Genomic DNA, 27,757 nt, shown 5'->3' on the forward strand with positions numbered 1-27,757 from the left:
CTCAGATATAGTACAGCAGGGCAGGTCTAGCTGAAGAGGAGTCGCTGGGATGGGTTGTTTGTGGCACGTACTACGGCCACCAGGGCAAGCCGATAATCAGTGCAGGGCAGGTGCCGGTAGGCCGTGCCTGTGCTGCTTGGTGGTATGATGTTCACCGCGTGGTGCAGGTAGGCAGGATGGAGGGGGGAGACTGTGATGTGTGGAGCTAAGATGAGTATGGGAGAGAGAGAGGAATGGGAGCCAAAAACATACTAACAAAAAAGAGTGCTAGGGGAGGAGCTTGCCATTGGATTGGAGACATGAGAGACTATAAAATGGAGAAAAACAAAAACGAGAAGAAAAAAGATGAATAAATAAAAATTAGAAAGAAAGAAGAAAAGAAAAACTCCCAGGTATCCTTCCAGTGCAGCTGTGAGGTCTGGGGAAGTTGCCTCCAGGCTGTGAAGTACAGCCTGGCTAGAAGGGGTAGAGGTGTCACTCAGCCCCAGGTATTCAGGGGACAGGAAGAGAAGGAAAGTATAGAGAGATGAAAAACTGAGTAAAGCAGAAAGACAAAAAGAGAAAAAGAGGGAAAACAAAACAAAACAAATAATAAAAAAAAGAACAAGAAAAACCCCCAAAGAAAAACAGAAGAAAAAAAAAAGCCTAAGAAAAAAGAAATGCCATTGAGGCATCTGTACTAACTGAGGGGGTAGATCCCAAGCTGCTCAGTACTCCCTGACTAGAACAGGCTCCCAATTCGAAAAAAGAAAAAGAAAACAAACAATTTAAAGCAAACAAACAAAAAAAAGCCCCGGGATCCCACCAGTGTGGCAGCACGAGCCAGGAAGCAGTTTCACATTTGAGTAGCGTTTCACAGCCTTTCAGGAAGAAGCAAACATGGCGCATGGAGCCAGGTATTTGAAAGAAAGGAGGGGGAGGGGGTGAGAGGTAAGGAAGAAATCTAAAGAAGCGGAAAAAAGCAGCACCAGCAGCCAACAAATGGTACTTAGGGAGCTGGCAAGTGTGGGTGGGTAGAACGCAAGTGACACCAGGGTGAAGGTAGTACTTCTGGGCCAAGACGCTGGCCACAGGAAGCAGAGGAGGCCGAGTGGGGGTGAAGAAGGGTAGGGGTTGGGAAAGCGTATATCGCTGGTTACCGGTTGTTCTGTCTCCTGCTGGAAACTCCGTGAAGCTGCTTTCTTGTACCTCCTGTTCGCTGATCTCTGATAGAAGTCCAAGATGGCAGATCCATGCTGTGTTAGCTGATAGGGGACCTCTGCATATATCCCTCCTTGCTCTCTGTTCTCTGTCAGTTTCTTATTCCATTCAGTGCTTGGCTGAGTTCTCTATCTCTTCACTTGATGCTTAGGGTTTCAGGATTGCTGTTTTCTCTGTTTGGCTCAGTTTTTTGGATCTTTGCTGTGGAGGGATGGCGTGGTGCTTCTGCCTATGGCGACATGTTGCCTGGAAGTCCTGTACGTTTACCTTTCTGTACCTTAATTTCCCCATCTGTAAAAGGTACTATTTCAGAGTGCTGTGAGGATTAAATGACGTTCCCTGTTTTTATCAACTCCTCAGAAAGCCCAGAATACACGTTGATAGCATCCCCTCTTCTGGTGAGGAGTCAGGTGAATTTTTTTTTAAATAAACAATGACTTTTCCTAATTAGTAGTCTTTTTGACTAACTATTTTCCTTGACTTATATTCTATGACTTACTTACTTCATCTCTGCTCCATGTTCTCCGCCTTGTGATCGTTAAGTGATCGGGGGTCTCTGCTGGTTGAGGTCTTGGATCACCAGACCGACAGTTGTTTCCTTCTGGTGGTTTAGAATGAACTAATGGAGGGATCTTTCGGAAGTTGAGACTTTCATCAAAAACACGATCAACCAACTAATGGGACAAAAGCAAATCCTTATGAGAACAGAGCAATTTGGAAAAGTACAGACAATGGTATTATAATTTTTATGATTAGACAGATGTTATTCCATTCTCAAGTACTAATAGAAGCATGATATCTTCAATAAACCAATTAGTCTTTCTTTTTTAAGTACTTCAATGGTATCTGCTTTATAAAGTATGTTTGTCTACATAGATTTTATTTTTATAATCCAAAATATATAGCTGTTAAATTAGACTCTTCCATGGATAGGATTTCCCCCTCTATGGAAAATAGATGGTAAACAGAAAAAAACTGAGCCATGTAGATGGACTATGAGTTCATTTTGGTCACACTGCCTTACCAGTATAAAATAATCTTTCTTTTTCTTTTAGTTTCCTATCTTGTTTTTTCCCTTATTCCTTCCCCCCTGCCCAAATTCAGGTGCCAAATTTCTTCACAAGATAAATAAATTGCAATAAAGTTTACAAAGGAAAAACATTTTAAAAAGCCACAAAATAAGTATTTCAATCCTTGTCAGATAAATTTCTAAAAATGCTAAAAAAATTACATATTCCTATAAAAATGATATACTGCCATCTACAGTACAAATTATACAAATACAATAAAAAGTAACTCAGGTTTACTGAAGAGGGAATAAATTCTAGTATGATAATTTAAAATAAAACAAAAAAAGGAAAAATGGAAGTATATTCAGTGAAATATCTGAATAATTTTACTATGTCTGAGTGAAAGTATAATCATGTTAGGTAAAATTCAGTTAGAAAGCTTAGGAAATAATATCTTTATCATTTTAAATGTGCCAGAAGAATTGTGTATGTCTTGCCACCAAGAAGATCCTTTTGTTCTTCATCAATAAGGATGATTTTATTACATTTACAATTGATCAATGTGGTAACAAAACTCTACACAAACAGACCGACAAAACATAATTTATGCAAATTAGATAGCAAATGAAAAAAAAAGATCAAACTAAAATAAAGTGACCATTAAAGAACTAGATTAAAAAAGGAATGTGACAAAAAGCAATGAAAGAAAATATTATCAGCACAGGTTACAAGAATTAAATGTGTCAAAAAGGCTACCCATTTTTGGCTACTATTTAGAACATTATTTTATAATATTACCGAAGTAGAATCATCTATATTGGGCTGGTAAATTTTTCTGTAAAGCACCAGATTATAAATATTTTAAGCTTTATGGCCATATAGCCTCTGTCTCGATTATTCAACTGTGCCACTGCACAAAAGCATCCATATTGTTGTTAGGTGCTGTCGAGTCGATTTCAACTCACAGCGACCCCAAGTGCCATAGACAACAAATGAATACGGCTGTGTTCCAATCAAACTTTATTTATGGAGACTGAAATTTGAATTTCATATCACAAAATATTATTATTCTTCTTTCAATTTTTTTCCCGTTTAAAAATGTAAAAACCATTCCTAGCTTTTGGGTCATAAAAAAACAGGTGGTGGGCCATAGGTTGCTGACTCCTGAACCTCAGAAATTCATTCTTTCAAATGCCAATCCTTTGCTTGGACTTCTGCTCCACATCAAGATGGCTAACATGGCCAGAGAGTACCATTCATTTTGTATTGTATGTTAAAGGCACCTTCTGGGGCAATGTTATGTAAATAGTGCCCCCTGGAGTTGTACAATAGGAAGCCCTGCTTTTCCATGGGCAACAGTCTATGTATGCTAACTTAAGTTCCAGAGTTTACAAGAATACTTGAAACTAAATAGATACGTATTTGTGCGTGTGTATATTTCAGTTTTCAAAGCATCCTTGTGTATATACGTGCATACATATATAAATCATCAACAAGATTATTTGAAATAGTGAATACTGTAGAATTTTTTTATTTCTTTACTATTAGATATATTTCCTAGTTACCAAGGTATGAAAATCTCTTCTTAATTGTGGTATTTTCATAGCCAAACTTTACACAACCATTTATTAAATTCTGGTTTGCTTTTCAGATACCATTTATATTCATATTTTAAGTGAAACCATGGACCCATAATTAGTAGACAAAGTACTCATTCTAAATAATTTTACAGTCTCATGTTAATTAATAGTAGATCAAATGTTAGCCTTTACTAGTTTTGTTACACAAAAGAAACTTGTTAAAGCAAAGTTGGAAAATGCAGTGCTTCATGCAAACAGGGAGGGTGGACATAACTAAAATAAACTAAGCAAAAAGCTAAAAGCAAAAGAAATAAAGAAAAGAAAGAACCTTATGCATTTCTCCATGAAGATCTCCTACCTCTTCTCTAGTGTCTATGGCAGAGCCAGGGGTGGTGGCAGCAGTGCTTACTGTGGTACTAGGGGCAGTGCCTGATGAAGTCACTGAATCTATCTCTCCTGCTACATCGTTGATTTCCCGAGCAATGAGAGCAAGATCTTGGCTGATCCTGGTAATAATTTTAGAAAAGAAGTTTAATCCCTTTTAAATTACAGCTCTAGAAAAAAATCATTTATGACAGAATCAGTTACATAAGTTGTATATCAAATTAAAGAAGTCTGTACCCAAAACGTAAGATTCTTTGGAAATGCTATTAACTATTTTGATACTCAAAGTCTTAAACTTTAATCACACAAATTAATATCAATGAAGCTAAATTCCAAATAATCTACGAGATACCACCTTAAAAAATATTTTTTAAACACCCTGAAATAGTGCTATGTCATATTTTAGAATACATTGTTAGTGTGACTGATCAGCATTTATATATTACAGGGGTTCTTAAACATGCAGGTGGCGATGGATAGAACTCGACGGGGCCGGGGGGAGTCAATGAATTTGGATGAGAAAAATAAATCACAACTTTATTTTCACCTCTAACTGAAGTTTAGCATTTCTTTCAATTATAAATATAGACAATCAACCATACTAGTATTAGGAATACTGGTGACTTCTGTCACCAACAGAAATCACATGAGTGCGAGTATTTCAAAATATCACTTACACTCATTGCTACTTTAAAATTACTGCAGTCACTAAACCCACAGCAATGTTTTATTTACATGTTAATAAAGAACCACATATTACTATAGCACTTTAAAAATATTTTGATGACTGTATTTCAACATAATTGAATTCCTTTGTAATCCTTAATTATTTTATGTTTATGCATTTAGAAACGTTATTCTGAGAAAGGAGTCCAAAAAGCTTCACCAGACTGAAGATACCAAGAAAGTTAAGAACTCAAAAGTTAAGAACTCTTAACACAGCGCTTTATACTATGCAAAGCACTTTGTAATACACAATTGAGGCTCACAAGGTTTTCGTGAGGCAGGATTTAGCTTACTGATTTTTTAAACGAGGACACATTCTCAGAGAAGCTGAGTGACTTGCCAATAGTCACACAACTTAAAAGTCGCTAAGGCAGGACCAGATCCCAAGTTTACATCTAATTTCCATGAAGTCTTCTGTATGAACTGCTGACCTCTCAGTTAGCAGCCAAGTGCTTAACCACTGGGCTATTTTACAGGAGATCTATACACTAGCATACAGAGGGGGGAAAACCCTCAAGTTAAAAAAGTACCCAGATGTGGCTTTTATGGTCATAAAACTGTAATTTTTAACAACTTGCTTGGCTAATAAGTACTAATAAATACATGTTCCCCTGAAGCCTTTTCTTAGTTTAGGTCCATCAATTTGGGATTATTTTTCTCAGCTGTTAAAAATAGTGACCATACGCACATTTAAACTACTACTCTGCTACTTAACTAGATCTCTTTCTTCTTTATTAGAAATCACAGTTTTAATAAGGCCTTTGACTTATTGTGAAGCTACTCTTAACTTCAGCTCTTCATGACATTCCTTTCGTACAGGAGACGTGTTATCACTGTGAATAGCTGAAGTGAAACCTACCAAATTCATTTTCAGTTTTCCTAGAAATGAGATTCAGCCTGATTTCTGTATTTTAAACCCTGATGTTTAAAATGAGCTAAACTATTTTGTAATAAAATCAACATATGCAGGTGTGAATATAAATAAGACTGACTTCATACATGGTTCTGAAATGTTTCATTACTGGATGATCATATCTTATATAGCAAACAATGTGATTATAAGACACAGAACTTCTCATGCCCTATCTTCTTTCCAAAAAACAAATTGTAGCTTCGTAATAATGGGTCTATGACAAGGAATTTACATGTAAAAAGATTTTAGGGTTTGATTTAAAAAATTTGAATTTGGATGCTCAGCAAGAGAAGAATGAATAAACAAACTGCAGTACGCATACACAATGGAATACTATGCAGTCATAAAGAATAATGATGAGTTCTCAAAATACACTATAATGTGGATGAATCTGGAAGACATGACGCTGAGTGAAATAAGTCAATCGCAAAGGGATAAATACTGTATGATCTCACTATTATAAAAAGACAAGAATAGGTATACACACAGAAAGCAACATTCTTACGTGGTTACCAAGGATGCGAGGGAGAGGGAGGGGAAATCACCTTCTAGACAGTAGACACTTGTTAGTTTTGGTGATGGGTAAGGCAATACCGAATAAGGGTGAAGTCAGCACAACTTGACCAAGGTAAAAGATGACACTAAGAATAAGGGACGATTTTGATAAAAGCCACAACATACATAATTCTACAACAATGTAATAACAAACAAAAATGTATGTGGTTACATAGGTAGATATGTACGCTTATATATGTAATATATGAATACATGGGTGTGCATGTATATGTGTTTCTGTAGGCAAATGTATATACGTTCGTGTGCGCTGCACATATATTCAAATAAAATAAAGCACATAGGGGGCAGAGTTATGGATACTTCCTAGACATAACCAAACACCTCACATGATTGGGTTACTGGCATGAGGGCTTAGGACCATAGTCTTGGGGAACAACTCGGTCAATTGTCATAACATAGCTCATAAAGATAATGTTCTACATCCTGGTTTAGTGAGCAGCGTCTGGGGTCTTAAAAGCTTGCAAGCAGCCATCTAAAATACAACTATTGGTCCCTTTTGTCTGAAGTAAAAGAGAAAGAAGAAAACCAAAAGACTCAAAGAAAAACTAGTTCACAGGACTAACAGTCTACACAAATTACGGCCTCACCTACTTTGAGACCAGAAGAACTAGATGGTGCCCAACTACCACTACTGACTGTTCCAACCAGGGACACAACAGATGGTCCCAGATGGAGTGGGAGAAAAACGTAGAACAAAACTCACATTCCTAAAAAAAGGCCAGACTTACTGGACCAGTAGAGACTAGAGAACCCCCGGAGACTACTGCCCTGGGATACCCTTTAAACTTGCAACTCAAACCACTCTTAGTGGTCACTTACAGCCAAAACACAGAGTGGCTCAAAAATAAATAACATCACCCATGAATACTGTGCTCCTCCAAACAATCATCTAAATGAGACCTAACAGTCAACATTTACCCTAGACCAAAGATGAGAAGATAAGGGAGGACAAGGAAGCTGGATTAATGGAAACAGAACAACCAGAATGGAAATAATGAGAATGTTGACACATTGTGGAAGGTATAACCAATGTCACTGAAAAATATGTACAGACATTGTTAAATGAGAACCCAATTTGCTATGAAAATATTTTCCAAATCACAGTTTTGTTTTGTTTTTTAATTTTAATTTGGAGTCTTAGGTATTTAAACTATTCAAGCATTGATAATGAGTTGTGAATGGACACTTAAAAAAAATACCGAAAGGAGACAAAGACAAATTTGGAGAGAATCCAGGCTTCATTTACTATACAACATTATTTCACATCTACAAAGCCATGGTTATGGATGGTTCTATACTCTGACACTATAATGAAGAATCAGACGAAGTCCAGCCCTCCTGAGGCTGAGAGGTTAATTCACGTATTAGACCTAAGTACACACTAGAGGGAGGATTTAAAAAAAAAAAAGTTTATTATTGATAAGGAAAGCTTTTCCTCTTCCTTTGGTGGAAACTGTCAGTTGATTACATGTTGGTAGCATTTTGATCCAACGTTGGAAAATCTTAATAAAAAAGAATTCTGGCAAACCACATGTCGTTAACTTTTCATGAAAGCACAGAGAATTGGAAGAAATAGGCAAACTGGATCACAAAAGACTGGTTTAGGGTGGGATAGTAATACGTTGAAATCAGAGGTTTCTCTTGAGCAGCAAGAAAAAATCAGTGGCCCAAACAGAGGAGTGGAGTTTGAATCAAGGGACATCGAGTCTATTTCTGGACATGAAAAGAAGTAGGGATTTAATTAAAAGAATAAAAAGGTACCTCCCATTATTGTCAACAATGCAAGTCCAAAAGCTAGCTTAGCACCACAGATGAGTTATATTTGGCAAAATGTAGAAAAAGTCTTATAACTAGATTTATGAATATGTTTCAGATAAACTGAGCAAGTCATCAACAAAGAGGTAATGGTAAAATATCACTCTGAAGATCTAGTACACTGCTGTCCATCAATAAACATTTGCTAAATAAATGGGGGGGGGGGGGACACACCACTTCCACCAGAAACAAATACTTGCAAATTAAAAGATGAAGATGGCCTGAAGTCATCTGATAGGAAAATGCTGTCCTTATTCAATGAGTAATATCTGAGATAGCCACAGTGCTCGCATAAAAGTAGTGCAAGGTGCTTTTTACGAAGATGGTGCTGAAAGAGAAAAAAGAAGCCTCTGCTCCTTCCAAAACTGAAGCCAAAGCAAAGGCGTTGAAGGCCAAGAAGGCAGTGCTGAAAGGTGTCCACAGCCACAAAAAAACGATCCGCACTTCACCCACCTTCCAGTGGCCCAAGATACTAAGGCTGTGAAAGCAGCCCAAATATCCTTGGAAGAGCACCTCCAGGAGAAACAAGCTTGACCACTATGCAGTCATCAAGTTCCCCCTGACCGCTAAGTCAGACATGAAGAAAACAGAAGATAACAATACACTGTGTTCACTGCAGATGTCAAGGCCAACAAGTACCAGATCAAACAGGCTGTGAAGAAGCTCTATGACATTGATGTAGCCAAGGTCAACACCTTGATCAGACCTGATGGAAAGAAGGCATGTTGTCGACTGGCTCCTGACTATGACGCTCTGGATATTTCCAACAAAATTGGGATCATTTAAACTGAGTCCAGCTGGCTAATTCTAAATATAAATTTTTTCACCACATAAAAAAAAGAGTAGTGCAAGGCACCCCCAAGTCAGAAAATAGGACCAAGGGATAGTAAAGTTCAAGGAAATGTTGAACAACTATACAGAAACCAAAGAATAATTTTCACGTGAACCTGTGGGCAGATGTTTTATCCCCTTATTCTTGCTGTTTGGATCTGGCCTAGCCCAAGAGAAAAACAGAAAGAAGACAGGCCTAGACTTAGCCATTATGAACCACTAGATTAGGTCTCACAACTGATTTAGCAGTGTCATGGATTCAATTATGTGCCCCCAAAAATGTGCATATCAATTTGGCTGGGCCATGATTCCCAGTATAATGTGGTCATCCTCCATTCTGTGATTGTAATTTTATGTTAAAGAAAATTAGGGTGGGATGGTAACACCCTTACTAAAGTCACAGCCCTGATCAAATATAAAGGGAGTTTCCCTGGAGTGTGGCCTGCACCACCTATCTTACAAGAGATAAATGGAAAGGGAAGCAAGCAGAGAGGGAGGTACACCATACCACCAAGAAAGCAGTGCCAGGAGCAGAGCACGTCCTTTGGACCCAGGGCTCCTGTGCAGAGAAGCTCCTAGTCCAGGGGAAGACTGACAAGAAGGACCCTCTTCCAGAGCTGACAGAGAGAGAAAGCCTTCCCCTGGAGCTGATGCCCTGAATTTGGACTTCTAGCCTACTAGACTGTGAGAAAATAAATTTTTCTTTGTTACAAGCCATCCACTTGTGGTATTTCTGTTAAAGCAGTACTGGATGACTAAGACAGAATTTGGTACCGAGAGAGTGGGGTGCTGCTCTAACAGATACCTAAAATGTGGAAGCGGTTTTGAAACTGTCAATGGATACAGGAGTGGCAGCAGCAGAGAACCAGCAGCAGCAGCAGAACCAGGAGACAAGCGCAAGACGGTGCTGGAGCCAACCCACGGAGTGAGAGAGCTGGTCGCCTGTGCACAGGAGGCTTCCTGGTGGAATGGGGTACCTCCAGGCACTTATTGGCGGAGCTAAGCTTGCTGACCCACAGAGCAAGACAGCTGAGTGCCTGTGTACAGGAGGCTTCCTGGCAGAGTGGGGTGCCTCTGGGCACTTACTGGTGGAGCTACCAAGTTTTGAAACACTTGCCCCAGCAGGGCAGATGCGGGTGTGAGGCCCGAGGGCCGAGAGGCCACAAGAAGCAGAAGCTGAAAAGACAAGGAACACAGGAAGCAGAGCTGCCTCAGTCTCAAAGGTATGGCTGTGACCTTTGGGGTTTCAAAGGGTGGAGCCATGGCCTCTGGTGTTTCTAAGGGTGGAGTTGCCACTCAGATGGACCAGGAGAATGGTGTGCCTAAAGCTGAGGGAGCAGAGTTGCTGTCCCAGTGGGCCTGGAAGGCGGAGCTAAAGCCCAGGGCCGAGGGGTCGCCACTCAGAATCCGGAGAGTGTGGCCAATACCTAGAGTCTAGAGGGCAGGACCGTTGTGTAAACTGTCTCAGAAAACAAAGGATTATTTTCAAAGCCTTGAGGGCTAATGTAATATGTTCTGCTGACTTGCCTGGTGCCTGTTATCCCTTCTTTTCCTGCAATTTCTCCCATTTGTAATGGAAATGTCTAGCCTGTGTCTGTTCTGCCATTGTACTTTTGGAAGCAGATAACTTGCATTCTAGATTTCACAGATGAAGAAGAATTTTTGGATTTGGACTCAGAGTTAAGACTTTTGCTATGATATGATGGGATGAATATGTTTTGCATGTTGCAAGGATGTGATTATTTGGGGGCCAAAGGGTAGAATGTCATGGATTGAATTATGCCCCCCCAAAAATGTGTGTATCAATTTGGCTGAGCCATGATTCCTAGTATTATGTGGTTGTCCTCCATTTTGTGATTGTAATTTTATGTTAAAGAAGATTAGGGTGGGATTGTACAACCCTTACTAAGGTCACATCCCTGACCCAATGTAAAGGGAGTTTCCCTGGGGTGTGGCCTGCACCACCTTTTATCTTATAAGAGATAAAAGGAAAAGGAAGCAAGCAGAGTGGGGGGACCTCAAACCATCAAGAAAACAGTGCGGGGAGCAGAGCGTGTCCTTTGGACCTGGGGTCCCTGTGCAGAGAAGCTCCTAATCTGGGAGAAGACTGATGAAAAGCCTTCCCCTGGAGCTGACGCTCTGAATTTGGACTTTTAGCCTACTAGACTGTGAGAAAACAATTTCCGTTTGTTAAAGCCATCCACTTGTGGTATTTCTGTTAGAGCAGCACTAGATGACTAAGACAAGCAGATATGTCTTCTTCTCCTCCATGGTATTGTCAAAGCTCACTTCCTCACCCCCTAACACATTGTCTTCGGCTATACTGTAATTAAAAACTTACTTACCAAAATAGACTGCAATGCATAAAAATGTTTCATTACATTAGTTTATAGACTACACAGAAATTCACAGCATTTAATTTTGGCTACTAACTTAAACTGGCTCTCAGTGAAAAATACAACTAAACTAAACTAAAAAGCACAGGGCATTTAGTATTGTACTAAAATGTATTCTGACTGAAAATAAGCAATCTGTTTTTTTTTTTCTTCACTGTTAAGATTAGAGCACATTAATAACATTAACTACAAATATTTTAGACTTAAAAAATACGATCCATAGCTCAATTTTAAAAATTTTTAAAATACACTTGATCAGTACTCTTTCTATTTGAATTTTGCTAATAAAAACATATATAAAAGACTTAGTAATAATAAAAGCCTTTTCATCTTGACTTTAAATGCCAAGTGATTTACTCTGGGGCCAATCAAATCAGGGAATGGGACTGGTGAGTGTTCTGTGAAACTTCTATTCAACAATATTTTTAATATTAAAAAATGGACTACTTATAGACCAGTGTTTTTATTATCAGGGAAAAAAATTTTAAATGGCTGAGTTTGGCTTGAAAATTTGAACAAAACATGGGTTAGAATTCTGCGGTACAAAAGTATGTGTCTTGACTTGCCAAGTGTCTCAAGTTGGCCCAATTATTATACCCATTTTATAGATGAGACCATTAAAGTTAACTTGTCCAGGATCACACAGACCTTGTGGTAGAGCTGTGGTTTGAATCTAGATGGTCTCATTCCAGATTCCATGCCCTTGACCATTCTGCTGTACTGCATCCCTATAATGTAGGTTATCCCTGAGAGTTACGCAGTATTCTCAGTTCACTATATGGTGGTATTACCTACTACAACAGCCCAAATATTTTCTCTCTGTGAATGACTTCTACAACTATGAATCCAGCTCTACTCAGCTTTTTATGTTTCAGAGCTGCAATTCAACTGCCTGCTAGGCTTTTTCACATGGCTGAGCCCTGGTAACGCAGTGATTAACAGCTACAGCTGCTAACCAAAAGGTCGGCAGTTCAAATCCCCCAGCTGTTCCTTGGAAATCCTATGGGGCAGTTCTACTCTGTCCTATAGGGTCACTATGAGTCGGAATCAATGCGACAGCAACAGGTTTGGTTTGGTTTTGATCCCATAAGTACCTTAAATCAGTATGTACAAAACAGAACTTGTTTTCTTTCTCCTTGCCTCACTTACACTTGCTTTTTACGTTGGTTGGTGGCATTACCAATCTCCCACTTGATCAATTATAGAATCATTTTAAATTCTGTCTTATTGCTCACATTCTGGCAATCATCAAATGTTGTCAACTGTTAAACTTTCATATGTCTCATGTTCATTCATTCATTTATATCCTCATCATCACTATCCTATCTCAGGTCTTCAATATCATGCAACTTACCTTTTAGAACAGCTCACTAACTAGTCTATTTCTAGGTTCTCTTCTCTCTCAAACAATTCTATACAATGCCTTAAGAGTTACTTTCCTTTAACATAGAGCTGAAGTTACCCTCTGCTAAAAAAATCTTCAATGGTTCACCAACGCACATAAAATAATATGCACATTTCTTAATTGGCATTCAGTTTCTTATTGCTTAGGTAGTTCTGCTCTCTTCGGTTTGGTCATCCATCTATATGCTTTCACACTTTATACTCAAAACTTCATAATCTTTTAAACCTCTATTATAGCACTCTGCATTACATCAGTTACACATATCTCTGCTTCTGTCAATTGACTGTGAACTCTCTGAGGACATCCACGCCAAGTCATCTTCACAGTCCCCTGAGGACTAAACACTATGTTATGCTCATAGGAGTTGCTAAAAAAATCTTTGTTGAGTTGATGGGGACTATATGTATGTACAATACATACAAAGAGCTTATACGCGTATCAATTTGACCCAAAGCAGAAGTGTATACAGCAATAACACACCACCTTTGCAATTAATACTTTCAGCCAACATTAGGATAAAATATGACATTGTCTTTATCCTTTAATCCGCTCATGTAACGGTTGTTCAAACTTCGAAATAAAATACTCTGTTAACTAGGACTCTCTTTAAAAAACATTGTAATGGTACAATGGTATGTGTAATAATGTGTCTAAAACACTGAAAGATCTTTAACTGCCTTCTAATTCAAATGGGAATTAATATAGTATCTTCCAGTGTAATTTTTGGGTTGAATGTATTTTATCCAGTCATCTGTAAAGGTGGTATTGTAGCTTTGTTTACACTAACATTCATAAAACCAGTATAATCCGTCAAATTCCTATTGGAAGGAAATTTATACCTACATAATAACAGAGAAACTGAGGCAGGAGCTACATGTATTGGGGGTCCCTGGAATAAAAGTTTCTTCTTCAAACTGAAAGACCAAATACGCTATACTTTTCTTTTACTCTTTATATTCCTGATGGATCCTGTTTTTGTGCTTTGAGTTTAAATACAGGTAAATAATTACTGCATACAGATTTAAAGAGTACTCATTAAGTGATATAGCCCTAAATTCAAAACAAAAAGAATATGCCAAAGCATACAAAGATTTTTGTAATAAATTTAAATTCATCATTATGTTTTTCAAGTAACAGTTTCTTGACCTATGGCTCCTTAATAAATAATGCCCTCAGCATGTGTTTTATTTAAGTGACTGATAGTGATAACCCCTTTAACGAAATAAAATTATCACATTCTATTTAAGTTGGTGATTGACAGCCATACGAAAATAAATTTTCTCATGTTAAGTAAACTTCTCACTGCCCTGAAGAAATATCAAATATTAACATTAACTTTCTTTCTTTCCATACTTTCTATCTTTCCTTCCTCCACCCCATCCCCATTTTTTTCTCCTTAAAAATAACATCTTTGGCTTTGAGATAAACGGCTGAAACATACACCTTGAAAAGTTAAAATCCCAAAGGCAAGTTTTATTAGAACACTGCTACTGACAAACTAGGAGAAAAAAGCATAAAATCATTACAGAATAAATGGCCTGACCTTCGATTCTTGTTATGGATAGTAAAAACACATAATCACAAAATGAAAAAATATAATATGCAGCCCCTATTCTCTTACCCCTTTGTATTATAACCTTTTCTATTTGGGGAAAGGGGAGTTGCCCAGATGGACTAAGGTTTTTGGTCTTTCTAGTTACGGTAGAGAGCTTGAGAGGGGAGGCCTCTGAGAGGAGACAGACATAAACTCCAGTTCCCTCAGGCACCACCTGAGTTTGTGCAGCAGGACATCTCATCTCCTCCACAAGGAGAAGAAAAAGGATGAGACAAGAGCAAGGCCTGCTGTTGCCCGCCATGTCCAGAACAACAAAAAGTGTGTCAAGATTCTCCCATTACAGGCCTTTTGTGAGCCCATAATGATCCATACTCCCAAAGAACACATATGAGCCTCTTCTAACCAGAACAATTAGTTTAAAATGCTTCAACAATATACTCTCATAAAAACTGACTTACATGGTACAACAAAAATGTTCTAAGCAGTATTATGAGACTAGGAGGACATGTTCTCCAATAAAAGCAATTGCAGGTGAATAGCCATTAAAAACAAAAAAATAAACATTACATTAAACTAATGAGCTAGAAAAAAGCACAAATCACAGAAGTCAACAGAGTAAAGAAAAAAAAGATAACCACTGATTAAACTATGGTAAAAGTTTCTTTTTTTTAAAGCATCTGTGGATTACTATATATAAGTCCTTTAATAATGTTACCAAGTGTAAAACTCAAAGCATAGGGAAGACAGAAACATTTTAGTATGTATATGGTGAAAATGTTTAGGCGACATCTAAAACTGGTATAAAACACCAGTTGCCATTGAGTTGTTGACTCATAGCAATCCCTACTGAGTCAACTCCAACTCACGGCAACCTATGCGTATCAGAGTAGAACTGTGCTCCACAGGGTTTTCAATGGGTGATTTTTTCGAGGTAGATCACTGGGCCTTTCTTCCAAGGCGCTTCTGGGAAGACTTGAACTGTCAACCTTTTGGTTAACAGCCAAGTGTTTAATCACTTGCATGATATACTGCAATAAAATTTAAAATCTTACAAACCTTTATTAAAAAAAAATTTTAACTACTATAACGTCTGTTTGAGAATAACCTCTCTTAAATGTTCAACCACAATGTTATCAATTAAAAATTCTGTCTGCAGCACAAATTTTATTTTATATAATCTGATTTAATATTCAAAATAAGTATATTTTGATTTAACTAAAGATACAAGGTTGAACAAACTATACTTGATGAATTCATAAAAGACTAAAAATCTGCCTATTCTAATTCTCCCCAAAGAACATTAGCAACACATCTCTAACAAGTAACACTATTACCTCTTTGGAAGTTAAGAACAGTAGTTTACCCTCACAATTCTTAATTATATACAGCTGCTACTGTCTTTCAGTAATTTTACTAACTCATCAGCATCTCTATTGGAAATGAATAAAAAGGGAAGGGAAAGACCAAAAAATAACAATAATCCTACAATATGTTAGTAGCACTGGAATGAAAACAAACAAACAAACAAAAAACAAAATGAAAAATGCTGGATGGAATGTAACTACAGATAAAACTGAGTTCATAATTATGAGTGAATTTCATTTCCTGGACTATCAGTACAAATAAAGTAAAAGCTAAACTTTATTACCAAGTTGAAATGGCAAATAATGTCAACTCTTATTAAAGATAATCCATTAAAACCAACCTCGCTATCTCTTCTCGATGAGCAGTCCAATCTCGGATGTAGTCTTCCTGTTCTTTTATCCGATGCTTGAATGAAGAACTAGTAGACATTGTTGATCCACTGCTCTGCAATCGAGTGGTTTTCAGGGCTGGAGAAGTACGTAGACGGGTATGTTTAGGGGAATTACGGTTTGATCCAAATTCATCTTCTGAAGTGGAAGCATAATCAGTTGGAAAGCGCCTCCATCTTGAATTTACTAAATTAGTTTAATTATTAAAAAAAGAATTATTATGTTATCTTTTAAAGGAGACAAAATAAAAATCATGATTTCAGAAACACCATGAGAGTACACACAGCACAATTTTCAAAAACTGACATACACATACCTCACAAAAACCATAAGTCTACTACTCCTTAAAGATAGAAACATTACACTTTGGTGAAATAAAAACAATGAATAATTAAAACCAATTGAAAGACTGTATTTTCTCTAGCATGGTAAACAGACGTTCACATGAAAAATCTCACTAATGGTAAACAACTAAGCAAGCTCTATTCATAAATGTTTAACTTGATACCTTTTAATTGCAAATATTTATTCTCATCAGAGTGCAGATATGGGTTTTTGTTTTTTTTTTTAAATGACAGCAACAACACAACAAAAATAAAAACATGGGAAAAGATTTCCTCATGCCACATGGACTTTCAACATGGAGATGGTAAAAACCCTCTTTTCCCAACATACAAATGTGCATAATTCCTACTGTGGAAATTATGCCTTTATGGCAGAAAAAAAAACATTACCTCTGTCATTCAACATCCTGTTATGCTACAGTTGGAAAAAATCTTTTTACGTGGTAAAAAAAACACAACAAAGCATCTTCAGTACAACTCTGCTGCTTTGACACTGAAAGCATATGGTGAAAATAGACAATGGCATAAAAACCTACAAGAAGCAGATCTCTACAAGTTATTCTCACAACCACTGACATTCAAGCACAGGAGATACTGTGAACAGCCACATTAAAGAAAGTGGAAATCACTTCTTTAAGGTTAATAAAGACAGTTTAAAAATGGTATTGTTGACACACTTGAAAAATCAGAAGACAAAGTAGACATTTCACTTCCAATATGAGAATCAAACACATAAGTAATTTGTGACAAATAAGTAGAGATAAAAAAAACAGGGAGATAATGGCTACTTCATGGTAAACGTCACGAGGGCAGGACTATGTATGCGGAATGAGTGGTCGTGTATACCTAGCACTTAGCAGAGTATCTGGCCAATAGGTATCTAATATGTATTTTTGAATAAGTGAATGAATTCCTGGATACAGAAGATTTGCTTTTCTAAAATGAGGAAAAACTTACTAAGACATGTTTTTGGTGACTGAAGTGACGAAAGCTTAGCATCTGCTAAAACATTTACAGCTGTTGTTAATACCAGACGAGTTCTTTTCCGCTCATTCTAACACAAACTCACCCTAGGCTGTGTAGGCTACTCAAGTCCAGAATTCCTTTATCCTACTCCACTAGAAATTTTATGTGTTTCATGTCTTTTCCTCCCAAAGCTACTTCTTTTTTTTGGCCCGGGGCTCTCTAGGGCTGAGCTGGCACTCAGATAAAACATACACTACCACTAGAGTTGGCTTAAGAAACAGAAATCTACAATTAGGAATACACTATTGGAGTGTATCCATTTGTCTTGATTCACACCCTTTATGTTTGGTCTTATTTTGAACTCCTGAGGCTATGAGAGAATGGGCATAGGCAGCAAGCTCATGGCTTTCTGTAAAAGTGTATGCAAATGCATATACAGAATTGTAGGTAATTAATCACAGATTTTTTTGAAGAGCGGTTTAAGTATAATTTCTGATTTTACTCATTTTTAAACATTTTAAAACTTCCATGCACTGAACTGACCCTGAGACCTGCACACAATAAATGAGCTGAGAATTCTTATTTATAAGAGAAAAAAATCATGTATTTACCTGTGTGTATTTTATAACATTAATTAAAGTTTAGGAATAAAAGCAAAGAGATTTAGAAAAAAAAAAATAGGGATGTGGCAAATGAACTGCCAGATTTGTACTTTTCAATAAAGTCACATTTTTTTTTACCTTAGAATATTTTTCATAAAAGTAAATTCATAAATAAGTAAAAGATCATTTGTTAGATTAAATTTCCTGATTTTTAATTGGGAAACTATGATCACTATGCCTATAACTGAAAATTGTTTGGAGAGAAAGCCAGAAATAGAGTTTTAATAAACTGCAGAAGATACAAAAACATAAGCAAGTATGATGTAACTAAGGTTGTTAATCTACAGGTAATTTAGTAAGAATGGCATCAATGGCTGCTATATTTTATGAGTGGCAGGGTACATGAAAACAGAATGAGAAATTGTATAGCAAGTGTTATTAATGTATGTTAAATGTCAGGTGAAAATAGGTAAGTACAGGTAGTCCCCAACTTACAACGGGGTCCCGTTCTGACAACCCTGTCATAAGGTGGTTCTGATGAAGTCAAATACCTCATCTTTTAAAGTTTTCATTATCATTGGCTTTTATCATCAGTATCTTTATAAATCTGATCTTTATTTGTCTTTGGGGGTTGGCTTGAGAATAACATCAGCAAATTACGTACTGAGACATTGTATGTAGTACACAGTACTAACGATAAAATGTACCAAAAAAAGGACAGTCGTTAAGTATGGTTTGTCGTAACTCAAATACGTCATAAATTGGGGACTACTTGTAGTCTGAATCTACCTGCGGTCTGTGAAACAATTACATTTAGGGGGGAAGTAAACGAGAAACTTCCTTTTCAAAAAAAATTTATAAACTTTCCACCTATTTTCATAAGTCAGTCTAAAAGACAGAAAGAACAGTGAGCCTTCTAATGATACCTTCAAAAAAGAAAAGCAATCAAAGGAGTAAAATCACATTTTAAAAAAGTGAAAGGTATCTTTAGGTTTGTTCTCTTATAAGCGAGGGTAGAGTGAGAGGATAAAACATGAAAGCATATGAATAAGTAGGATACACCAGAGAAATGAAAATATGATTAATAAATCTTCAGGTTGCTGAGCGATGTCTTTACCAATGGAAAACAAGTCATGCACGGTGTGCTATGAAGCAAAGCTCAGGTTAGCTCAGACCTCTTAGCTTATATAACAGCAGAGAATAAATCTGATATTGAGTGAAATGATGACTATTAGTGGAAAAGGGATTGGAAAAGGGGAGTTTAATGCCAGGACCTCTAACCTGTTACTTTCTCAAAGGACTTCTTTCAAAGCTTTTTGCTTTCTTGATCTTTGCTTCCAAACCATAGCAATTATAAATTTTATCTGAAGAAAACTGCCTAAAATATGCCAGTTAATGCAGAGAAAATTTCAAGTTATAATGTTTTTAACTTTCCCCAAGCCTTCTTATTTCATTTTATTCTAATACTAGAACGGACTGACACAGTGGCTCCAACAATGGGCTCAAGCACAGCAATGATTGTGAGGATGGTGCAGGACTGGGCAGTGTTTCGTTCTGTTTTATGTGGGGTCAGTGTGAGTTGGAATTGACTCGAGAGCACCTAACAAGAAGAAGAATGTCCTTGAACATGAGAGTCCAAAATCTCCAATTTACAGAGAAGAAACAGGCCATGTGATTTGACTTGTTAAAATCAGTGTAAGATCTACTGACTCCCAGAGTTCAAAATGCACAGGGGCTTTACAATTAAATGTTAGAAAATCTCTTTTTCACATTTCTAATCAGACTAGTTTTTTAAAAAGACATTTACAATTTCTCATGGAATAACAGTTTTTTTAATTTCTACCTGTGGGAAGTGTTGAAGAAAAATTCTACTTTTTCCTCCTGAATTTTATTCTGCTTAGCTAAAATCATTTCTAAAACTCAACTCAATTTTATATAATTAGGCTTATTCGATAGTAACATAAATATTACTAAGGCATTTAAGATAGATCATTAAATTGAAAAATTTTCATTGAAGATATGTGGAATGCCAGTCTCTAAGAAGTGCCTTGGCTACCAGCAGAGACTTCACCACATTTTAAAAGAGAGCAAGTTCCAAGATAGGCTTAACTAATCCTGTAGCTCACCTGAAACTTATTCTAGTTACTAGATTATAAAACTTATTTTGGTTATAAAATTATGCAATACTCCCTCTTGTGGAAGTACTACGCAACTATATTCACCATAAAAAACATCATTCATGATGTCTAGAGAATTAAAAACGGGAAAAAGTTATTAGGATCATATATCTGTGAATGCTGATTTCTTTTAGTGTTAACTAAAACTTCTTTGACATTAACACACATTCACATTTCCAGGTTTAATGAACACTTTTCAGAAAACAAACATAACCTCTTTAGACTTTTTATCAGAATATTTCCGTGGGAGATTAACTGCAAACATGTTTACATGTTCATTTACGTGCATGTAGCAATACGATCGATCATTTGGGGAAAAAAATCCCTGACAATTTTCTGTATTAGCTTTTGGTATGGAGGAAGAAATAACTCAAGCCATGCATATTGAACAAAAAATTCCTACCATCTATAAATTTTGAGGATTAAAATAAGGAAGGGAAAGCAGTCTGAAAAAATTTCTAAGGACATTAACATAATGTTTTATTTTCTAGATTATGCACTTAAAACATAATGAAAACCAGCTGTTTTATGTTGGTAATTCAGGGTACTTAATTTTAAATATATCTTATAAAAAATCTGGAACTTTTGCCTAAATTATGCTTTATTTGAATACATTTCTTTTTAAAAATAATAAGAAATTTAACCATACTCTTAATTTCTAAAAAATGCCATGATAGTTATTTATTACAACTTGATATTGAAGGACTATTTAAGGAATTTGGGGGGAATACCATTAACTCCTAAAAGCAAATCACATCACAGCTAAAGAAACATAAAATAATTCTTACCCTGAATTTGGCTACATCAGGTATTTCCATTCCTCTATTTTTGTCATACACATTTCTTAAAAAACACTTTTTAGACACAGTCTAAAATATGGAATTTGAAAGAGTACACAATTGTTTTTACATATGCCAATAGGCTCTAGGCTTAGATCTTTCCAAGATCTTCAAAGTTTACAGTGGCACAGAAATACTGAGTAGTCTGATTTCATATTCTTTTACATTATATTTCAAAAGCTAAGAATTTTTCCTTTTCCATTCAAGGTATTATAAGTAGAAATATCATAATATTAAAGAAACCTCATTTAAACATACCAAAAAGTTTTTTTTGTTTTTTTTTTTAAACCTACCCCATGAAACTATTTTAATATGCTCCCCGCTGACTGACTGGTTATTCTGAAAGAATCTGAATACACAACCCTGGATGATCACAACATGGCCTTAGGCCCATAAGGTAGACCAGATAACACAAGCTGGGTAAAATATTAGAATCAGAAACACTAAAATGAACAACACCAAAACCTTCATATTGTAAAGTGACCTTGTATACACTCCTGATAACAATCCAATAGATTCTGGCTGTCCTCTGGATGCTTGAACAGAAGTCGGCACTCAGAGACTATTTTGTAGAGCTAGAATAGATGTGCTAGAAAAACCAAATGGCCGGAAATTAAGACACTTGGATTCTCATCTTGTCCCTGCCATAGCTATGTGACCAGGGCAGGTGATTTCATCTTGGCCTTAGTTCCCTAACTGAATAACTATCACAGATAACGTATCCTTCAAGCTCTTAAATTTCATGATTCTAATTATTTAATATACTGCTATTAAGTATGAAGAAGGCTAAAGCCATGTTCCACAATTTGCCCTAAGGAATTTCATTAAGCAATTCAAGGTACTTTTTAGACATGGGAAACAAGAATGTTTATCAAGTTCTAAATTCAGAGAAGCAGAAATCAAAATTTATCTATAAAGACATATATAGAATGTGGCATCTTATAGCTCTTACTTAGACTTGTTGAACTAATTATATTTGATTTGAATCTCAAGTAAGCACCTCATGTTACATTGAGGAATGCAACCAGATCACTCATGTGGTAAGAGCTAATCAATCATTACAGAAGGAAGAGGTGCTCCATGTTATTGGGTGCCATACAACTTAGGTTATAACTTATGTTAAAACGGGAATAGCTGAACATTTTAATGTACTTAAATGGAGATGAGGTGACTAAATAAACAGTTGGCAGAAGAAATTTTATCAGGGTACACACCATAGAATGAAGCACAAAGAAAATGTGAATTGAAGAGGTAGAACCATAAGGAACAAAATAATAACACTGGATAAACACAAACCAAAAAACAGTTAGTTTAAAAATACTTGGCAATAAATTCATTAACCACTGACCAAAACTTGAAGTACGGAAACAAAAAAGACTGGGGTAATAAGGAAAATGCCATCTACCCTTTTTGGAACCATGATCATATGTTATCTATCTGCAGCCTACATCCATTCCTACTACAAAACTATGCTCATCATCATCCTACCCTCTGACCAGCAGAGAAATGGAAAGGTAAATGGAGTGAAGGAAAGAAGCAGTAAAGACTGGAGGAATAAAAAGTAAAAAAAACAACATGTGCGAAGTACCATTAGTTTTCTACCTTCTAGGGCGTATTGTGGTAGATGTAAAACCAACCAAAAATAAAAAGATAAGATTGCATACCAACTCTCCCTCCGCTCAAGACTTAGGGCTCATTTGGAGGCTTGCTGACTGACAATAACCTTAAATCTTCCAAGTCTTATAAACAGCTGTCTCCTCCACTGGTCTTGTCAGCTATGCCCCTACATGAGGTTGATTATGAAGTAATGTGACCATTCTTACAGGATATACACAATTATCTGTCTCATTACTCTGGTCACATGTGTACCCTCAGTGGCTTCAGTTTTGAATACAGGGTACATAAAAAGACAAATATGCCAACAGCAGCTAGATTCTGATAGGGAGGTAAGTAGCTTTTGTAATTATTACATCTAAATACTGTAACAGCATCTCAGGAGATTAAAGCTCACAGCCCAGTTAAATTCCTCCAGCCCATTTTGACACCCTTTGGCTGAGTGATTGTCCCATGAATTCATCTTCTTTGCTGAAATAAATTATGGGTTAGTTTTCACCTGTCCCAACCATAAACAGATTTAACTTTAAAAAAAAGTGTAAGTACAGGTATAAGAGCCATTTCAAAATAAGCAAAAGAAAGGGGGGGTGGGGCATGACTATAGATCATTTCATTTAGTTCTGAAATGAGAAACAGCTTACTCCAAGGATATACAGTTTTTCCTCTGAATTCTGAATTATGTGAGGATATTTAAAAGTTAAAAACATGGTTTTAGAAGCACAATGTTAATTCTTATTATTCAAACCAGGTAATTCCTAATCTAATTTTGATACTCACAAATCCAGATACCTCAACTATTGGATAGTAAAAATTCCTAAATCAGTTCACTGTAATTTTACTTTTGAAATCAATATTTTGCACCAGGACATTAACTGGAAGTCTAATATAACTTTTGAATTTTCCATTTACTAGGCTAAATAAAAAGTAATTTTTATAGAAAAAAAAAAAAACCCTCTCTATATCATAACCTCTCTGCTGCATATTTTGGGAAGACAACAACTAGAAATTTATTAAATAAGTATTCCCAAAACACAAAATATGCTACCATTATAAAAAGTCTGAATCCAATTTACCTGAAGGAGAGCCATGCGATGAGGTCATACTTTTAACCTTGGAGTCTGATAGTCGAGAGATACTATTAGCTCTAATTCTAGGAGAAAATTTATCTGATGGTACTAATCTGGCTCCACTTCTAATGATGGCTTCTGCGGTACGTGAAGAGGCACTACTTCTAGATATTGTTGCTTCAGAGTCACTACGAGCAGATAATGAACCAAGCCTTGTTCTACGAGGCTGAGCCAATAAATCAATCCTAGAGATGTTGCGTCTTCCTGTGGGAGGTTTTGATGTAGAACTTGTTGTGGATACCTCAGAAGCAACAGATGCTTTGTCAGCATCAGCTAGTTCACTGTCTGAAGCTTCACCAAGTCGTGCTCTGCGCAACAGGGAAGTCCTGGTAGGTCGTGGCCTTGGAAGAGTGGTGGATTTACTGGATGAACCAGATGCTACAGGAGAAGTCTTGGATTTAGTTACTTTACTTCCTTCCAGTTTGGAGTGTACATGTTCATCAGCTGAGGTAAGTGGAGTCCTTCCATGAGGTTTACAAGAGTAAGTTTCCTGATCAGATGACATAATATCAGAAATAGCAGAATGAGGTACACTAGAGGTTTGGTCGTCATCTGTCAAATCTACTGAAGGCTGTCTTATTCTTCCACTGGATTGCATAAATTTACGACCATCTGCTCTTGAACCTACATCTGTGGATCGACTTTTTGTTTTCTTTTCAACCTTCTCCCTCACACCTGAAGATGATGCTTTTGTAACATCTTTGGAAGGAGAACCCGAAGAACACCTATCTTTATAGAGACTAGTGAAACTCTTTCGCTTTTGGGTTGACTTTCTTTCAGTCTCTCCAGTAACCAGACTGATTGTACTAGCTGTATCCACATCAGATTCTGGTGAAATAGAATTGTCTCTATTATAACTGGGAGTATCTGGGCCTTCATCAGTTTTATTATCTTCACGCAGTTTAGCTTCTAGAAAAGCCATTACCGCTTCTGTGTCTTTGAGAATAAGGGTTGTGTCCATACTAGAATCAGTATCCATAGAGTCGCTTCTGTCTCGTATTCTACTTGCAGAGGTTAATGCTAACGAAGAGGGGGTGGATGAAGTCTGTTTATTTATATGGGGGATAAGTTCTATGGGTATGTTTGGGCTAGGCTTTTCTATAGTGAAGCTTCCTTGTCGCACTAATGACTTGGAAGATTCTTTCTTGTCTCCTCCCTTTGAAGTTTGACTTTTTAGAATTTCCTCAGCTTTTCTTCTCTTGCTCTCATTTTGTATCATTCTTTCTCCTTTGCTTGTTGAATGTCCAGGAATTTTCTCTTGAGGCTGTGACTCTTGTTTAATAGATTCTTCCTTGCATTTATCTATCTGACCTGAAACATTTTTTGAAGATGACAATTTAGTGGGTGTCCATTCTGCCTGCTCTTTTTGTTCATGTTGTTGAATTTTAGCTAATGTTTGCTTTACCAAAGAAGCTTCCTTATCAGTTTCACTTTTCTCCTTCCCAGGAGAAGAGCTGCCTAAGTTAAACAGTATTTTATTATCTCCAGTCTTAAGAGTTTCACCATTGACTGTCCTATTCATTTTACTCAGGGCTCTGTCAGCATCTTGTTTATCTTTTTGGGATACCTGTGTTGGTGTTTCTTTCTCCTGAAGTTCTGTGTCTTGTTTTTCTCCTATCTCTGACCTCTGTGTTATAACCTTTGCTCTGGAGCTCTCGAGAGACTTTTCTTCATTCGGAAGTTGGGGAAGGGTTCGTCTCCTTCTTTCTCCCTGACCAGCCAAGGAAGTTGCTGAGCCAGTACATCTCAATGAAATGCCAGATTCATTAATATCTGGGTCTATAAAATAAAAGTCACAAATATTAAAGTCATTAGGGCAAAAAGAAAAACAGAACATCTTATCATATTAGACTTTGAAGTAAGTATAAAATACAAATAATAAATAAGCCAGTATTGTAACCAGGTCATTTAAGAAGTACAATCCCAAGGTGCATAAATAGGCAGCTTATTAATAAAGGAATCAGTAAAGCAAATTGTATGAGACAAAAATTAGGATCATCTGATCTTAAACCTACATCTATTGTTCTCTTTCCTTTAATGTGTTTTATGTCTGGGCAGTTCACTGTGTTCATTCTTGTTTTTGGGACTTTTCCCACCGTGGAAGTTTTACTCCAGAAAACAGACTGGAACTAGTATATTATAGAATAGCAGAGACAATATTTAATAAACATTGATTATCTGCTATCTCTCAATTATAAGAGTAGAAAATAACATAATTAAAGTGGAAAATGCAGAATACTTTAAGAAAAATGTTTTTTAAATTCTAAAGCTGATTAAAAGAATTTAAAAATTATAAGACCAGTTATAATTTTACAAATGGAGGGATTTTTAAACTATGGCGTTCTGGTGTATCAAGGTCTCACAAAGAAATAGATGATCACTTTCTTTGTTTCAGCTAAGTAAGAAAATATATACTTTTGTATTTCAACATGAGGAAATATTTAAGGAGGATTCTCTTGGTTGTTAAAAATGAAATAATTTCTAGAAAAAACATACATATTTTCAGGAAAATATAAGTTAAAATATAAAGTATTCTAGTCTTTTGAGGATCAGTGGGAAAAAGGTGCTAGATATAGCGTTTGTGGATCCTTTTTCCTTTATAACTCTAAAAGTTTGGCATTTAAATGTCATGGCAACATAGACTAAGATGCACAAAAATACCTACCAAAATTTACTGATTAATTAAGCATTTAGTAATGTATTATCTTGTTATTTATTTTTTTCTTGTGTATACATCTTATCTCCTTAGTGTGAATTACAGCACCTAAAATCCAATGACTATTTTATCGTTTCGTATTTTTCTAGCATTTCTCCCACTATCCTGCTCCTGATAGCTACTCAATAAGTATATGCTTAATAAAAAACATTTTAGGATTTAAGTGGATTTTTCATCTTATCTAAATTCTTTATCTAAATAAATTCATTTAAAACATGGTAAGAAAGGAATGATATAACGAAGGTCAAGTGGTCTATTATTTTTTATAACAAGAGTAGAATTTTGCTTTTTACAGTTAATACTTGATACTTTTATAATGGATTCCTTGGTAAATTTATCTAGCCCCTCTGTCTGGTTTATTTGTTTACTAAACAATGCCTAGTTTATGCGAACCAATCTGCGAACTCCTCTCACTGGAGAGTAAATGAACAGGGCAGTAAATGGGGAGACTCTGAAGACTGCTGGAGATAATACAGCCCTGTTTAACTTAGGCAGCTCCTCTCCTGGGAAGGAGAAAAGTGAAACTGATAAGGGTGCTTCACCTACAAATTGTCTCTTTTCCTTCTTATCTTCAGTTACGATTATACTTTAATGATATTTGCATTATTAGTCAAAATAAAATCATACATTTAGTATGAACATGAGAGTAGTATGTGAACATAATGCTTTATTTCTCACTATCTAAATTTAGTTTGTTTTTGAAAAACTGTGGTGTATGGTTAAAAAAGGAGAGAGAATACCATTCTCTAAAGGAAGAGACACAGACAATTCCATTATCCTTTCTTCTTGATCATGTCTTGTATGATTAGCAGCCAAACTAGCCCATTGTGAAACCCAACGTTTATTTCCAGATGAAGATGTGCTTTCCTAAAGGTGAAAAACAAGAGAATAATGTAGCCTGGTTTAATCTGATTCTCACAAAACAAAATTCCATTTAGTCACATTAACATGTTATACAAACCAATAATTATATCTCACGTTGCTATATTATCATTTATTAAAATGATATAAAATGAAGATTCTCCAAGGTTCCCCTTTTGACTATAATATTCTAATATTATTGTGAATGCAGCATAATTTTCTCTATTAAATGCTAATAATGTTACTAAAGTAAACTCTTATTTTATTAAAATTTATTGGGCTGACAGATAGGTTCAGGTTTATATCATAGTTTTGTGACTACACCAGTGGAGTTAGTTCTGCAGTCTAAGAACAGGGAGTTCAAAG

General features: G+C 36.3%; 1 protein-coding gene and 1 pseudogene across 12 annotated transcripts in view; one reads left to right on the plus strand and one right to left on the minus strand.

The window, feature by feature from the left end:
- CEP170 (centrosomal protein 170) overlaps positions 1-27,757 on the minus strand; it is a 134,841-nt gene that overhangs the window by 14,543 nt on the left and 92,541 nt on the right. For 7 of the 12 annotated variants that reach the window (XM_023730885.1, XM_023730884.1, XM_023730877.1 and 4 more), the window contains 5 exons: positions 27,271-27,397; positions 23,761-25,593; positions 16,097-16,331; positions 4,119-4,296; positions 1,704-1,874 (listed from right to left, as the gene is read on the minus strand). In XM_023730885.1, the coding sequence (XP_023586653.1) occupies positions 1,704-1,874; positions 4,119-4,296; positions 16,097-16,331; positions 23,761-25,593; positions 27,271-27,397 (2,544 nt within the window). Of the gene's footprint in view, positions 1-1,699; positions 1,875-4,118; positions 4,297-16,096; positions 16,332-23,760; positions 25,594-27,270; positions 27,398-27,757 lie in introns of all 12 variants that reach the window. The other 5 variants (XM_023730881.1, XM_004375859.2, XR_002824016.1 and 2 more) reach the window with 4 other exon arrangements.
- On the plus strand, positions 8,327-9,357 carry LOC101353232 (60S ribosomal protein L23a pseudogene; annotated as a pseudogene).

The sequence above is a fragment of the Trichechus manatus genome, unplaced genomic scaffold (assembly GCF_000243295.1).
Source record: "Trichechus manatus latirostris isolate Lorelei unplaced genomic scaffold, TriManLat1.0 scaffold00039, whole genome shotgun sequence".
Taxonomy (NCBI): Eukaryota; Metazoa; Chordata; class Mammalia; order Sirenia; family Trichechidae; genus Trichechus; species Trichechus manatus.